This window comes from Lytechinus pictus, chromosome 6 (genome assembly GCF_037042905.1).
Source record: "Lytechinus pictus isolate F3 Inbred chromosome 6, Lp3.0, whole genome shotgun sequence".
Classification (NCBI taxonomy): domain Eukaryota; kingdom Metazoa; phylum Echinodermata; class Echinoidea; order Temnopleuroida; family Toxopneustidae; genus Lytechinus; species Lytechinus pictus.
Genome location: NC_087250.1, coordinates 22953723 through 22969134, shown reverse-complemented (window position 1 = coordinate 22969134; position 15412 = coordinate 22953723). Strand labels below are relative to the sequence as shown.

Sequence of the window (15412 nt, the reverse complement as noted above, 5' to 3'; positions counted from 1 at the left end):
TGTCTATTGCGAACTTGTCCACTCATCAAATGGTCTACCTTCACTTAGTATAATGCCATTCCATCCATCAACGTTTCGTCTAACAACCATTTGGTCCAATAATCACTTTGTCTAATTACCAGTTTGTCTGTGACCTTTTCGTCTCATAACCAGTTGGTCTTATACCCCTTTTCTTTTCATTCATTTTGCCCAATTAACTCTTTATAGTCTTAGACCAAATGGTATGTGGGCTAAATGGCTATTGGACTTACTGGTTATTAAAAGAAATGGTGAGTGGACAAAATGCCAATTAGACCCTGTGGATATAGGACGAACTGATGGTAGACCAAATGATAGTAGATGAGTTGGTAATTGGACGAATTGGCATTTATTAGACCAATTGAAAATAAACCCTGTTCCATACCCTCTTACCTAGCAATGTGTCCAAAAAAAATTTAGATTAAAATTCCTCTTTTTTTTGGATTACAGGTCTCGTGTTGGGCGTGGTCTACTACGGCGGCTATCTAATGTCGTCCAATGAGGTTCAAGCGGGTCAACTCATGTCTTTCCTTGTTGCATCACAAAATGTCCAGCGGTCACTTGCAGCTATTTCTATCCTCTTTGGTCAAGCGGTCAGGGGGGTTAGTGCTGCTGGTCGAGTAATGGAGGTGGGTCAATGAACTCATTTTCACTCCAAGATTTTTCATTCTTTTTTAGCACTTTAATAACGCACCAAATCATAGGCACATATATTTTGTTTTCTCGTCTTGATGAGTTAATCTGTTAACTACTTAATTCTGTAAATTCCATAGAGATTGTACAGGAATCGCCTGGTTCCAGTAGGAAATGGGCTAACCTCTTGACTACTGAAATGTGTAATTTCTATGGGTTTTGTGCAGGGATCACCCGGTTCCAGAAGCGATTGGGTTAATTTCTGCCCAGTGTGGTCATTGTCTTGATTGAATATTCATTGTCACATGTGGTAAAGTTCTCTTCAGTAAACCATCAATTGTGAAATTTGGAACTGGATAAAAATGTGCTTAAGTGGCAATGCACACATAACATGGAAGACATAAACTTCTCAATGGTTAAACACAGTAGTACACGTCCCATGGGTTCCATGACATGTGCTCCGGCGACAATTGCTCCGATGGAAAATCTGCACGTTCAGCCAAACATAAAATCTAATCTCCAAAACTACATAAACCCTAAACTTTATCTTCACATTATTCTACACCACAAACTCTATTAACAATTCTAACTCTAACCCTATGCCCTCTGAGATATTAAGACTGGAGCAATTGTCGCAGGAGCATACAGATATGTCGTGTCACCGTCCCATGAGCATCATCTGAATGAATCAATGATGGGTTTTCAACAAATGGCTCCATCTTATCTGTCTGAGTTACTTGTAAAATATGAACCTGTTTGAAATCTTAGATCACTTCATAAGGATTTATATAACGTACATGGGGCCCGTTTCATAAAGCTGTTCGTAAGATACGAATGACTTTACGCACGACTGGTGATCCTTTCTTGTGCTATGTGATATCCCTATGTAATTGAGTTATGACCTAAGAACATGTTCCAGTCGTGCGTAAAGCTGTTCGTAACTTTACGAACAGCTTTATGAAACACCCACCTGTTCTTAAGACAAATAGTATCCAGGGATGTGAGAGTTCAGATTTTTAGCTGATTTCAGATTTCTTTGTTTTGATTTTCAGTTTAATTTCAGCTTATTTGGGGCTTTTCTCTGTACAAAAAGTATGGGAGCTCTCTCTATTTCAGACTTTTTCAACACTTCAGCTTTTTTCAGATCTTTTTATTTGTGACCTCTCACAAATAAAAAGACCCCTGAGTATCCCAAACAATTTAAGGCAAGTTGATAAAATTGGGCAATTTAAATCTGCATCAAAAACAAATTTATTTGACTGATAATAATATTATCAAAGCATTACCAGCAGCTTTCCCTCATCTTCTTCGTTTTCCTAATGCACATTAAGACCTTTGTAAGGTGTAATGCGCTATACATAAACTGTTCTATTATTATATATATATATTATTATTATTATGTAATGACCGGATGTTCTAATATCCAATTCATCTTCCTATTACTCTACATATTAAAAGAAAAATTGGTTCATAAACAGTTCATCTACTCGTAGTGGGGGTAGCAGAGCTGCCTAGCAGTACTGGTTTTCAGTAATTATTACAGAAAATGAGAAAGAATATGGGGTGGTTTCTAAAATTTCAGTTTATATGTTGTCCCATGGTACTTCTTTGTAATACTGATTTTCTTACCAAAATACTGTTTTTCAGCCTTTAAATACTGAAACATCTTTAATTATGTTGGCATCTTTGGTGTGAATAAATAATATAGGATTTGTATAGCGCACGTATCCACCTTGCTAGGTGCTCAAGGTGCTCCTATATTACCCTGGCTAAGCTAGTCTACTGATTCCGGTGCACACAGCTTTTTGAGGAATTACTTCCTGCTGGTACCCATTTACCTCACCTGGGTTGAGTGCAGCACAATGTGGGTAAATTTATTGCTGAAGGAAAACATGCTATGGCTGGGAATCGAACCCATGTCCTTCAGATTGAAAGACAAGAGTCTTAACCACTAGACCATGATGCCCCCACAGTGGCAATTATTTGTATTAAATATTTAGTTAAAGGAAACCAAAACCCAAGAAGAGAAGCAATCTCATTGGAAAGAGTAAAATGAGAGGAACAATTTTTTTTTTAAGTCATCAAAATCAGTTATGAAATAAGCAAGTTATGGATGTTTAAAAAGTCTTGTTCTTTCTATGGGGATCCTCAAATTGGCAAACGTGCTTCAAAATTGCTGATTCTGTGGACAACTCTCCATTTGTTTTGTACACACATTTTCAGATTTTCTCCTTTATTTTACATATTTCACATTATCTCCTCCTGACCATGACATATGTTGTGCTCTGAAGGAGGCAAGATGCAATTTGAAAGATAATGAGGAAAATCTGAAAATTTGTGTACAAAACAAATGTAGAGTTGTCCACAAAATCAGCCATTTTGAAGCACGTTTGCCGATTTGAGGATCCCCATAGAAAGTACAATCAGACTTTTCAAACATCCATAACTTGCTTATTTCATAACCGATTTTGATGAATTTTTTTTAAAAAATTGTTCGTCTCATTTTACTCTTTCCAATAAGATTGCTTCTTGTGTTTTGGTTACCTTTAATTGTATTTCAGGACGGCCGTTGATTTTTTTCTCTTTGTGTTTTCAGTATATCAAAATGGAACCCAGTATTCCTTTGACCGGGGGCAAGTGTATACCATACCACAGTCTCTATGCCAACGTAGAATTTGACAAGGTGACTTTCAGCTATCCTTCAAGACCAGAGCAGGTAAGTGAATATTTTCTTCCATGTTTGCAAACAAATTCATTGATTGATTTTATGTATCTCTAATTCTCATAAAATGTTAGAGGCAAAAGAAAAATATTCAAGCAATGCAAAGAATATGGGGAGCCAGCAGAAGGCCATTCATCAAGATTAGTCTTCATTGATTTTCGGTGTAAAAAATTGTCTTTTCATTTTCTGTTTCAGTGTGATCTAAAATGGAAAGTCCATTTTGTCATAGAACTATATACACAGCAAAAACAGAATTATGTTTTGCGAAGGAAAATTTTGTCATTAAAAGAAAAGAACCAAACAAATTTTACATATTTATTTACCAGTAGATTGAAAACTGCCTATCCCTATGTTACTTTGTTTTTTTTCTAAAATGAGTGTGTAGTCCTCAATAGGACTGTAAACAGACCTGCCAACCAATACGTTTTAGACGTATTTAGTACGTTTTTGCAACCAAAATACGGCAGTACGTTTTTTCTTTAAAAATGTGTTTTTTGTATTAAAAAAAATGTTTTTTTTTTTTATACAAAATCGTAATTTATTGAGAAAAATCATCTCAATATGTCTCTATTTCATAAAACGTATACAAATATGGTTATTAGATCAATGTAATTTCAGGTAACTTGTTTTTTTTCAATCATTTTGTTAAAACCAGGGTGAGATATACACATGTTTCAATGTTTTTTTGTTTTTTTTATCTGCAAGAGCAGTGCGCATTATAGCTTGCATGCAGCTTGAACGCCGCGATGAGCGAGTGCGCCAAGCATTTTATTATGAAATACTTTTTTTGGGGGAAAAATACACTTTTGGCAGGGTCTGTGTAAATCAGAAAAGTTGAGAGTCTTGACTAGTTGGAGAGATGAGTGACGGCTATCTTGAGTCGCCGAGTTGAGTTGGTAAACTTTTAGTTGACACATTTGCTCTTGCGACATTTCTTGATATCCCAGAGGGCCTAGGGTTAGAATTGGGAATGTAATAGACTTTCTGGTTCATAATCATGTAAAGATAAGAGTTATGATTGATCTGATCAATCCCAACTATGTCTTTCTCTATCCATTTATCACTAACTCTTTCTTTCTCTCTCTTTTCCTCTCTTTCTTTCTCCCTCTCTCTTCATCTTCTCTTTTATCTCTTAGCATCACTCTGTCATTTTTAACCAGCTCTACATAGATTGAACCAAAAGAAGAACGGCAGATGAAACAATTATATATATCTATATGTTTAATTTTCTCATTTTATTACCATTTAGGCTGACAAAATTACTTGTTTATACATCAGATTAATATTCCTTGTAGAGAAATTAAAAACTGTCTCTCCCTATCACCATAATGATCTTTTGATTGAAATTCCCACAAATTTCACCCTACAACCATATTGAATGATTTCAATCATTTACAACATTTATTCAAAATGATTGATAGATTTAGATCAATAATGTGTTTACAACTGGTAGTTGATTGATCAATCTTTCGCATATTTTATATACATGATTGAATTTTTCTTGTCTTTCTTGGCTATCACCATTTTATTCCAGCATAAAGATATCAATTTCTTTCCTCTTGATTTACACCAAACAATGTTTGCTCTGATTCATATGTTACAATTCTTTCAATCCTCCTGAAGGTGTAAAGATCAAATACAACCATATCATTTTATTATCTTACATCAAGGACTACAATTCCCATACTAAATTTAATGAAAACATGTTACAAAAGAATATAACATCATTTGTAAGACTTGAATTCTACTTTTACTAATCTTCTATCATACATGTATTAACCCAAATAGATGATCTTTAAATATCATATCATTATACATGTATACTGCACTTTATATTATAAAAGAAATTTGCACTTTTTACAAAAATTGGATATACTATGTATTATGAATTGGTTTTATAAAGATAAGATTGGAAATCTTCTTTAATACAGAGGTGAAAGATATGATCAAACAAAAAGCTTGGGAAAATAAACAGGATAAATTATTGAAACATTATTTTAAGGTAAGCAATGACGAGGATATGCATGTATGCTTGCAAAAAAAATATTTAAATGTGATATATATATACAATGACGAACCTACTGACAGATTTATATACAAAACAAAGCTAAATATATTTCAATTTAATAGTATGAATTTTTAATTCTTGAAATGAGTAATCTGTTTGGTTAGGGCATTGTAAACTTTCGGAGGAATGTGGGATGATAATATCATTTAAATTCGGTTAAAATGAAAATTCGAACTCTTTATGATTTTTAAAATCATATTCTGTCAAAGTTTAATTGGTCAAAATATGAATGATTTTATTGTCAAAACATGGAGAAGGGACTTGAAAGAAAGAAGATTCAAATTTCAATGATATCATTCTTGAATAAAGAATGTCTAGACTTTTACCAGCATAATACATGTATGAACACACAAGCATTGAATTGTTAACTTTAAAATAATCGTTGTTCAAATACATTACTTTGAATTTAATAACACATAGGCATGACCATTGTATCAAACATGAATGTCTCCATGGTCCTGTTACATAAAGACTTGTTAAAATAACAATTTCTATCTAAAGGTTACTATGATCCAATCAAATTGAATTATTTCAGTATTTTTTAGCTATTGACTGTTACTATAACAAGTTATGAAACTGCCCCAATGGGTATAAGGGGTGGCAGATTGAAGTTAAACACAAATGGAAATGTAGCAAAACATTGCTCTTAAATGTTCTTAAAAAAACATTATCACTCATTTAGATTGCTGTGCAAACCCTTCACTCGAGTTAACGGTCTGAATGTGCAGGGTTATACCTTGTGTACTGAAGGCGCTCTCGCTCAGGAATTGAAACAGCAAGATTTGTATACATGTGCTATTCTTTGTGTGGAGACAAACTTGTTGATCAAAGTTTCATTCAGGGTCTGTGCTTGTAGACTATGTTGAGATTCTTGATGATTTACAAGAGGATTGTCTTCTTGTAAAGAAGAAATTTGTCTCCATCACATACTACATGTACAAGGTTACCAGAAGGAGTAACAAGACAAGGGCTAATGAAGCGAGTGCGATCTGATTCCACATATTCCACGATCCTCCTTGCCTGGATGATACCATCACGTGACACCTGATCAACTGCGTAGGTATTACGATCTCTATCCCAATACGCGATGTAGAGTGTGTCTGTCAGTTTGTCAACGCGACACTGTGGTGAGTCCCACTCACCACAGTGTATGACAGCCTTCTCTTCTCCCGATCGTGAGATGACAGTGTATTTATTACGACCTGTCGTCACAATGATATCACCTGTTGACAAGGCTTGTATCTCACCCCACACCTTCTTACCCTGCATCTTAATAGTGTTTACTATCTTATCATCAGCAGGATTGATGACGTAGATATTAGACTGATAGTACTGAGCAGCGAGGATCATCCCATCCCTGTCAACATCAACATACACAATCATACCGTTTCCATTCCTTGGTATGCTGATGTCTCTAATCACCTTCCATTGTCTGTCATAGAGAGTGATGAATCCATCCAACCTGACACCCCACCAATCAACTCTCCTCTTACCACATACTATTCTGTTACTGTCTATGGGCGCACATGATGTAATCCACACACCATCAATGACTTTCTCTGTGTGTTGAGTGCTGATGTTTGTAACATACATGTTATTGTTAATTACGTCTTGCACACATATCTCATCCTCACTGACTAAACCAAACACACAAGGCTCATCAACGACCGATGGAATGTGGATTGACTTTGCAAGTTCCCATTTACCGATATACCCATCAATTTTACCATAGTATTCTCCACATACTTCCCCCTCTACAAACTTCACTCTCTCAACTTCACTCTCTATTAGGTCAAGGCAGTCACTAACATCTTGATGAACATTCAAACTTAAATTTTCATTAATAGATGCAAGTACTTGAGAAGCTTCATTCACCAATGTTTCATCATGTTGGTTTATACGTTTGATGGTGGATTCAATATTCTTAATAGTGTTTATGACATGCTGACTCTTAATAGTTAGATCTTTGATCTTCTTAGAAACAATTTCGCTGATTGTTTTTGCATCTGATAGAAGTTTTGTTTCTTTATCTTTGATGAGTTTTTGCTCCTTTTCTTTCTCAATGTTGCAATCCTTGATCCGTTTTTCTCTCTTCTCATTTACCAGTCTTATTTCCTCATCTGCCTCCTCGTTAATCACCCTAATCATTCTGTCCTCCTTTTCCTCAACAGATTTGATCTTGTTGTGATACGATGCTTGAATGTTGTTGTTTATGGTCTGTAGATAAGTATCTCCAAAAGTTAAAGCTGTCTTTATTTTCAAATCTAGGGCTTTCATTTGTTTCTGAAGTTCCTGTATTTTTGGCCGTTTCTCATCTAGTTTTTTTCTCCTCTCAAAGATGACATCCTCGATATCATCTAGCTCACATGGTTTTTGGCAATGTTCTTTGATAGCGCAACGATCACATACGGGTAGTCCGTGTTTCTTACAGTAAAATGCGATTGGCTCACCATGCTTGTCACATGACCATGTCATGTCATGACCTTTTCGTGGTCGGAGCTGAACTTGGTTTCCTTCAGGAAATCTTGCCGCCATAATGTGATATCTGAAGATTGTTAAGCTCTGGATGATAGAGGAAACCTGTAAGGAATTTGAGATGGATAAGAAGCAGGAAGAAGCTTGAAAAATAAATGGGATTAAAATCAGCTACATGTATATGGTGAAAAAAAAGTTATGTAGACCTTACCCATGGACCTTCTCACATATGTCAACATTAATGCAAAAGCTAAACTCAATAATAAAAAAAAAATCTTCTTCAGCAAATGTACATTGGGTTTCATCATGCATGGACCTAAGATATGGACGATTAATGCGAGTATTTCTTTGATCCAATGATAGTCACTGTCACCTGGTTATGTGCATCTTAATGAGGTGTTGTGACAATAGCAATAACATAATCACAAAGGCGTTTCTGATCACTTAAAGGGGAATCCAGCCTTGGCCATAAAATGTTGTTTTGGGAAGGAGAAAAATAAACTAAACAGGATGGTGAAAATTTGAAATAAATCGGACAAGCAATAAGAAAGTTATAGCTGCTTTAAAATTGAGATGACTAATATTATGTAGATTTCAAATTGGCAACTGAGTAAGTAAATTATGACAAGGGGCAAGGACAACTTTACCATAGGCCATGTACTTTATTATCAGGGATTTGTGGTTTTTTCCTAAGTACCCATTTCCCTGTGGCAGTAATCTAAATATAGCCCAGGTAGTACATTGTTTTATGTCCCCATGAAAGAAAAATATAATTTGAAATAAAACTTTTGGGAAAAATGAAATTTTAGCCATAATATGTATTGGAGTACATGGAAGAGTAGTCCTTGCCTTACATCACTATGACATCCCATATGTGGCCAAGTTGAAGTCTCCATGGATATAGTGATTACCAATATTTACAACTTTTAAAAATTCATAACTTTCTTGTTGTTTGTCCAATATTGTTCAAAATTTCACCTATCAACTTGTATGATTTTTCTTTTCCTTATAAAAGCAAGTTTTTATTTGGGTTGGATTCCCCTTTAAAGAAGGAACGGTTTCCCTGGTCTTGATTTTTGTTGGCTGAGTCCCATTTTCACCATATGCCTGGAGCAGTGATTTTTTTGATATACATATATCAGGGTGCTACATAACTTTTTTGAAGCACTTGCCCAGTCGGGCACGTAAATTTTCAAATAGTTGGAAAATACTTGCCCGAATATAGATTTTACTTGCCCGAAAAAATCCTTCAAAACAAAGTTTTATTGCTTCAAAACAAGTTATATGCTTACGGTTTTACATACCATACCATTGACAGCTTTATTGATATATTTTTCAACATGACTACTGATGTACCTTGTAGCTGTATTTTTTAAAATGATTTTTATCTTGTACATCATGACAAAATATATGGTCAATGTGCTCTTTAATTAATTTCCTAATCTCATATATTTTCCATATATTTTGGAGGGGACTAGGACACAATAAAAAAAGGAGAAATCACTGAAAATAACCAGATGCAAAAAAAAGAAATTAAGAGAGGGGACAGAATGAAAGAAAAAAAATAAGAAGAAAGACAGAAAGGAGGAAGAAATAAAGGAAGGAAGAAAGAAAAAAAAAGAAATTAAGAAAGAAAGATAGAGAGAGAGAATGGCTGCGGGGAAGAGAAAGATGGAAAGAAAGGAAGGAAGAAAGAAGGGAAAGAAAAAAGAAAGAAAGAAAAATAGAGAAAAAACTGAGGGGAAGAGAAAGAAAGGAATGAATAAAGAAAGAAAAAGAAAGAAAAAAAGGTAAAAGGAAGAAAGAAAAGAGAAAAAGAAAAGGATGGATGGAAGGAAGAGAAAGGGAAAGAAAGAAAAGGAAAGAAGGAAGAAAGAAAAGGTAAAAGGGTAGATGGAAGGAAGGGAAAAAAGAAAGAAAGAAAAGAAAGTTAGAATGAAAGACAGAAAGAAATGAAGGAAAGAGATGAAGGAAGGCAGAAAGAAAAAATAAGGAAGAAAAAGAAAGATCAAAAGAACGAAAGACAAAAATAAAGAAAATCAGAAGGAAAGAAAGGAAGGAGAAAGAGAACGAAAGACAAATAGAAAGGAATGAAGGAAAGAAATAATAAAGAAAGAATGAAAGGGATGAAGAAAGTAAGGAAGAAAAGGTAAAGAATGGATGGATGGAAGGAAGAAAGAAAAATAGAATGACAAAAAGAAAGACAGCTACATGTATAGAGCCTATAGTAACAGAAAAAACGAACGAAAGAAGCAAGGACATTTAAAGAAATAAAGATTGAAAAGAAAAGAAAGAAAGATAGGCAGAAAGAAAGAGAACAGAGAGGAAGAAAGCTCAAACTATCCAGTCATAAGTAAAGAAAAAAATTTATCAATTTCCTTGGCAAAAAAATAGTTACGAAAGAAACCACGTTTATCAACATTAACACAAATGTGGGACTGTCAAACAATCTATTTCAGTGTGTGTGATACAGACGATCATTCAAAACCTGATCTTTTTGAAGCATAACAGAAGTGAAAATTTCTCCTTTTACTGCTTACAAATGACAGAGCTACCCCAATTTTTAGGAAATATAGACATTACAAGAGTTTTCATCTGCAAGAAATGTGAATTTTGACAGTTCTTTGGGAGATTTCTTCCATAGCAAACTTTGTTCGTGCAGCACCGTACTCCGTAGAAACTTAAAGGAATGGTCTGGGCTGAAAGTATATATTGCTTAATAAATAGAGTAGAATTCACTGAGCAAAACGCCGAAAATTTCATCAAAATCGGATAACAAATAACAAAGTTATTGAATTTCAAAGTTTAGCAATATTTTGTGAAAACAGTCGTAATGAATATTCATTAGGTGGACTGATGATGTCACATCTCCACTTGTTCTTTTGTATTTTATTATATGAAATTAGATTTATTCAAATTTTTTCCTCCAAGAACTAGAAAAATTGGATTGACAACTGAATAGTGCTTTAGATATTTATTGCCACAACTTATTTCATTATTAGAGAGACATATTATCACACAAGTATGAAATAATGAAAAAATAAGGATTTTATGTAATAACATAAGAAAACGGAAAGTGGAGATGTGACATCATCAACCCACATAATGAATATTCATGACGACTGCTTTCACGAAATATTGCTAAACTTTAAACTTCAATAACTTTATTATTTGTTATCCGATTTTGATGAAATTTTCGGCATTTTGCTTAGTGAATTCTACTCTATGTATTAAGATATAAATATTTTCAGCCTGGACCATCCCTTTAACTACATGCATGGGCTACGTGCATGACGAGGCGCTAGCTAGCTAGGTATGCTAGACTGCCATTGATTCTGTGTGTGTGTGTACGTGTCTGAGTTGTGTGTTTATTGCAGAAAATGGCACAAATTTTGCAATTAGAATCATGACTTATAAACTTTTTGAAAGAAGAAATTAATGATATGGCTTTTATTTGTCTCTTTTTTTTTTCTCCATATTTCTGATGGTGAAATATGGGGAATCTTTCTAAAATATAATTTCTATATGAGAATTTTGCTTGCCCGATTCGGGCAATTAGTTTTTGTCTTTGCTTCAAATCACTTGCCTGACTCTAACTTTTACTTGCCCCTGGCAATCGGGCAAGCGCTTATGTTGCACCCTGCATATATGATATCATTCGATCTGCTCACTTTGGCTTACACATAAGGACCTCAATAACCTTGAAAGATACACAATTTATGCCTTGTTGTGCCATATATATCTGGAATGTTATGGAGAAACTTGGGAAAATGGAATTTCAAATTCAAATGGTAAACAAATTAATCACAAAATTGCCTCAATATAAAAATATTCTGACTTTTCCCCAAATAAACAAATGGAACAAAGATTACCAAAGGTAAACAAGAACTGCACATCAGTTTCCAATGATTTAAGGGATTTATTATCTACTGCACATACAATCTGTTGAATATAAATGTCAAATCATGAATTGCTTCTGGTTCTTCTCATGATGACGATCATAGAACCAAAGTAGACTAATATGAAGAGAATGTTATTCAGATGACAATAACAGTCACTTGTTGGTGAATTCATAATATCGATGAATGTCCATCTCTTCATAGGTCTATGGTTTCAGTATACAGTGCGTTTCAGAAAAAAGGTAATCCAAATCCAAAGGGCTTATATTCAACGCATATTTAATTTTGTGACATTGTTGTGCATGATTATGAAAGAGAAACTCATCAGCTTTCCATTGATACCCTATTTGTGCCATTTGCGCTACGCATGACCAAATTAGTTGAGGTTGAAGACAAAAGGTGCAGAGACCACTTTTTCCAAGTTTTTGAAAACTTGATGAAAAGGCAGATGCTGATGTAAATACTTTCATTGATGCCTGAGCTGGCAAAAATCTTTTGATTGGACCCTTTTTCTTCCAAAGGAGCATTAATAAGTGAATGTACTTGCACACCATTATAGAGGAGATCGTACCACAATTGGACCAACATTTTGAGAGACAGTTGTGAGGAGTGTACAGGCATCTTTGGTGGATTCAGGACGGCGCTCCTGCCCATTGTTCCAGCATCATTTATGATAGACACAGAGAACTCTTTGGACATTGAGTTGTTGCCCTCAACCATATGGCATTGAACGGCCACCAAAAGTGCCTGACCTCACGCCCTGTGATTATTTCCTTAAGGGACAATTAAAAATAAGGTTTTTGCAACTCTTCCCCAAGATTTTGATGACTTGCAGGGCCGAATTCGATATGATGTGGATGTTTTGCACAATGATCCGGCATTGCCACTGGTGAGACGAGCTGTCCAAGATATTCTTCCACGCTTCTGGCTTTGTTTTCAAAGGAGAGGAGGACATATTGAAGGTGTGGGCCAATCAGACCAGGTCCATGATAAGACATCAATTTTTCACTCATCATTTCAGAAAAATACCTCAAGTAACACTTCATTCCAAAAATTACTTTGGAAAACGTTATTTTATCAAGTGCACATTTTACCCACTTTACCAAAACTTGGAAAAAGTGGTCTCTGGACCTGTTGTCTTCAACAGCGATTGATTCGGTCATCCGTGGCATAAATGGTACAAATATGGTATCAATGGAAAGCTGATGAGTTTCTCATTTATATCCATGAAGATAATTACACAAAATTAAATATGATCGGAATATCAGCCCTCTAGATTTAGATTACCTTTTTTCTGAAAGGCACTGTTTGGCTTGCACTGTATATCCTAATAATTTCCCCCATCCCCTTATAATTACAAATTACTATTAAGATCAATTATTTAAAGTTATAGAAGTTAAATTACCTGTTCACAATCATTTGAAATCTGAGTTGTAAAGCAATCTGGAATTCAAATGAAAAACTGCAGAGTTAGAGCACAATTTGTCAGTACCAGAATATGGCTGTATCTGAAGATTTTAACAGCATCTACAGCAGTTGTTATCTGATCAGATCAATATTAATATGTAATGTAATATTGATGAGGAAATATCGATCATATCAGGACATGAGTTATACCACTGTTATGAATAGTGATACTTTAGACCGGGGTAGGCTTCTTCCTGTGTAGTGCATTAGGCAGGAAGCTGTCGTCACTTTTGAGTTTTGCAACCACTAAATTTAAAGGGGAATCCAGCCTTGGCCATAAAATGTTGTGTTGGGAAGGAGAAAAATAAATTAAATAGAATGGCGAAAGTTTGAAAGAAATCGGACAAGCAATAAGAAAGTTCTAGCTGCTTTAAAATTGAGATCACTAATAGTATGTAGATTTCAAATTGGCAACTGAGTGAGTAAATTATGACAAGGGGCAAGGACAACTTTCCCATAGGCCATGTAATTTATTATCAGGGATTTGTGGTTTTCTCCTAGGTACCCACTCCCCTGGGGCAGTAATCTAAATATAATCCAGCTAGTATATTGTTTTATGTCCTCATGAAAGAAAAATATAATTTGAAATTAAAACTTTTGGGAAAAATGACATTTTAGCCATAATATGTATTGGAGTACATGGAAGAGTAGTCCTTGCCTTACATCACTATGACATCCCATATGCGGCCAATTTGAAGTCTCCATGGGTACAGTGATTACCAATATTTACAACTTTTAAAAATTCATAACTTTTTTGTTATTTGTCCAATATTGATCAAACTTTCACCTATCAACTTGTCTGATTTTTCTTTTTCTTATAAAAGCAAGTTTTTATTTGGGTTGGATTCCCCTTTAAGTAGATTGTTATCAAGGTTATAGGCCAACTCTAAGTATTTCAGGAAAGTCCGCCAGGTGTGCTTGGGACAGCCAATGTTCCTTCTTCCATTTGGTTGCCAAGTCATTGCTGTTTCAATTGAGCATATACTGATGGCATTCTTAAGACATGTTTTGCAAATTTCATCCAACTTCTATCTGTATATTCTTGTGATTTTAGGTAGGGAAAATTTCAGGAAAAGAAAGGAGGAAGAGGAATTAAGAAGATGAAATAAAGATTAAGTAAAGAAAGAGTAATGATTTGCTTAGGTTATGTCACTCAGTAGAGAGTGATGTGAGATTTAAGTCATTGATCTGCCCCACCCCCCACATCAAGGTATCTTAGGGTGTGTTTATGCTTCCATTGCGAGGACAGAATCAGCGTTTTCAAACGTCGATTCAAAACGCCGATCGTAAACGTGGTTCTGGGAGTGCTGTTTATGCTTCACTTTTCAGAGGCGAAATCACTAACTCCAGCTGGCTTCGCATCGTAATTTTCGTTGAGCAGGAAAGCGAGGTCAAATTGGGCACGCCCTTTTTCGAAAGAGTTGTTATGGGGAAGGTACGTTGACTGTTTTTTAAACATCGAACAATTTCCGATATTTTAGTCATTGCATGGAGCTTCTTGATATAACCATATAATTTCCACCATGGTGAGGATAATAGTGAGAAAAAATAAAGAATTAAATTAAAGTATACATAATAAAATAATAAAACATCTATTTGTTTATGGGCATCTGGCGATGTCTCCTCATTATAACTCATATTCCAGGTTTTTTTTTTGTAAATCCCTCAACATTCATTGTGATGACAAATTGGAAGAGTAATACTAGTGATAGTACTTATATCAATTATCACACATGCAAATGTAACAAGGGAGATGAGAGGCAATTCCGTGGAGGTAACATGCGACCATGGAGCAATGCGACTGTATTTGCCCGCGGATTTTCATCTCACCGGAAGCATGCACCAAATGACGTTATTTAAACACGTTTACGATCGTGGTTCTGTTTATACTTCCCCAGAAAGCCTGATTCTGGTCAAACGACGTTTACAAACGCACCTTTTTGTGAGTTTACGATCGGCGTTTTGAAACAGCGTTTAAATGAAAGTAAGCATGGACGCAACCGTGTTTTGGACTAACCACATTTGGAAATGCTGATTCTGGCCTGAAAAGTGGATGCATAAACACGGCCTTAGTTGGGCCCCTGGTCTAGATTCACTATATGATAGTAATAAATCAACAAGATTATAGCT

At 35.0% G+C, this 15412-nt stretch overlaps 2 protein-coding genes across 2 annotated transcripts in view; one reads left to right on the top strand and one right to left on the bottom strand.

The window, feature by feature from the left end:
* The window catches only part of LOC129263101 (mitochondrial potassium channel ATP-binding subunit-like), a 39219-nt gene extending 34631 nt beyond the window's left edge, over positions 1-4588 (top strand). Inside the window, exons 9-10 of the mRNA XM_064101234.1 lie at positions 469-647; positions 3248-4588. Of these exons, the coding sequence (XP_063957304.1) occupies positions 469-647; positions 3248-3430 (362 nt within the window). The 3' untranslated portion in view covers positions 3431-4588. The remainder of the gene's footprint in view (positions 1-468; positions 648-3247) is intronic.
* LOC129262811 (uncharacterized) lies at positions 4581-13445 on the bottom strand. Its single transcript, XM_064101233.1, has 2 exons — positions 13221-13445; positions 4581-8021 (listed from the first exon to the last, which is right to left on the bottom strand). The coding sequence occupies exon 2, from the start codon at positions 7974-7976 to the stop codon at positions 6321-6323; it is 1656 nt and encodes a 551-aa protein (XP_063957303.1). The 5' UTR covers positions 7977-8021; positions 13221-13445; the 3' UTR covers positions 4581-6320.
* Positions 13446-15412: the final 1967 nt, after the last annotated feature.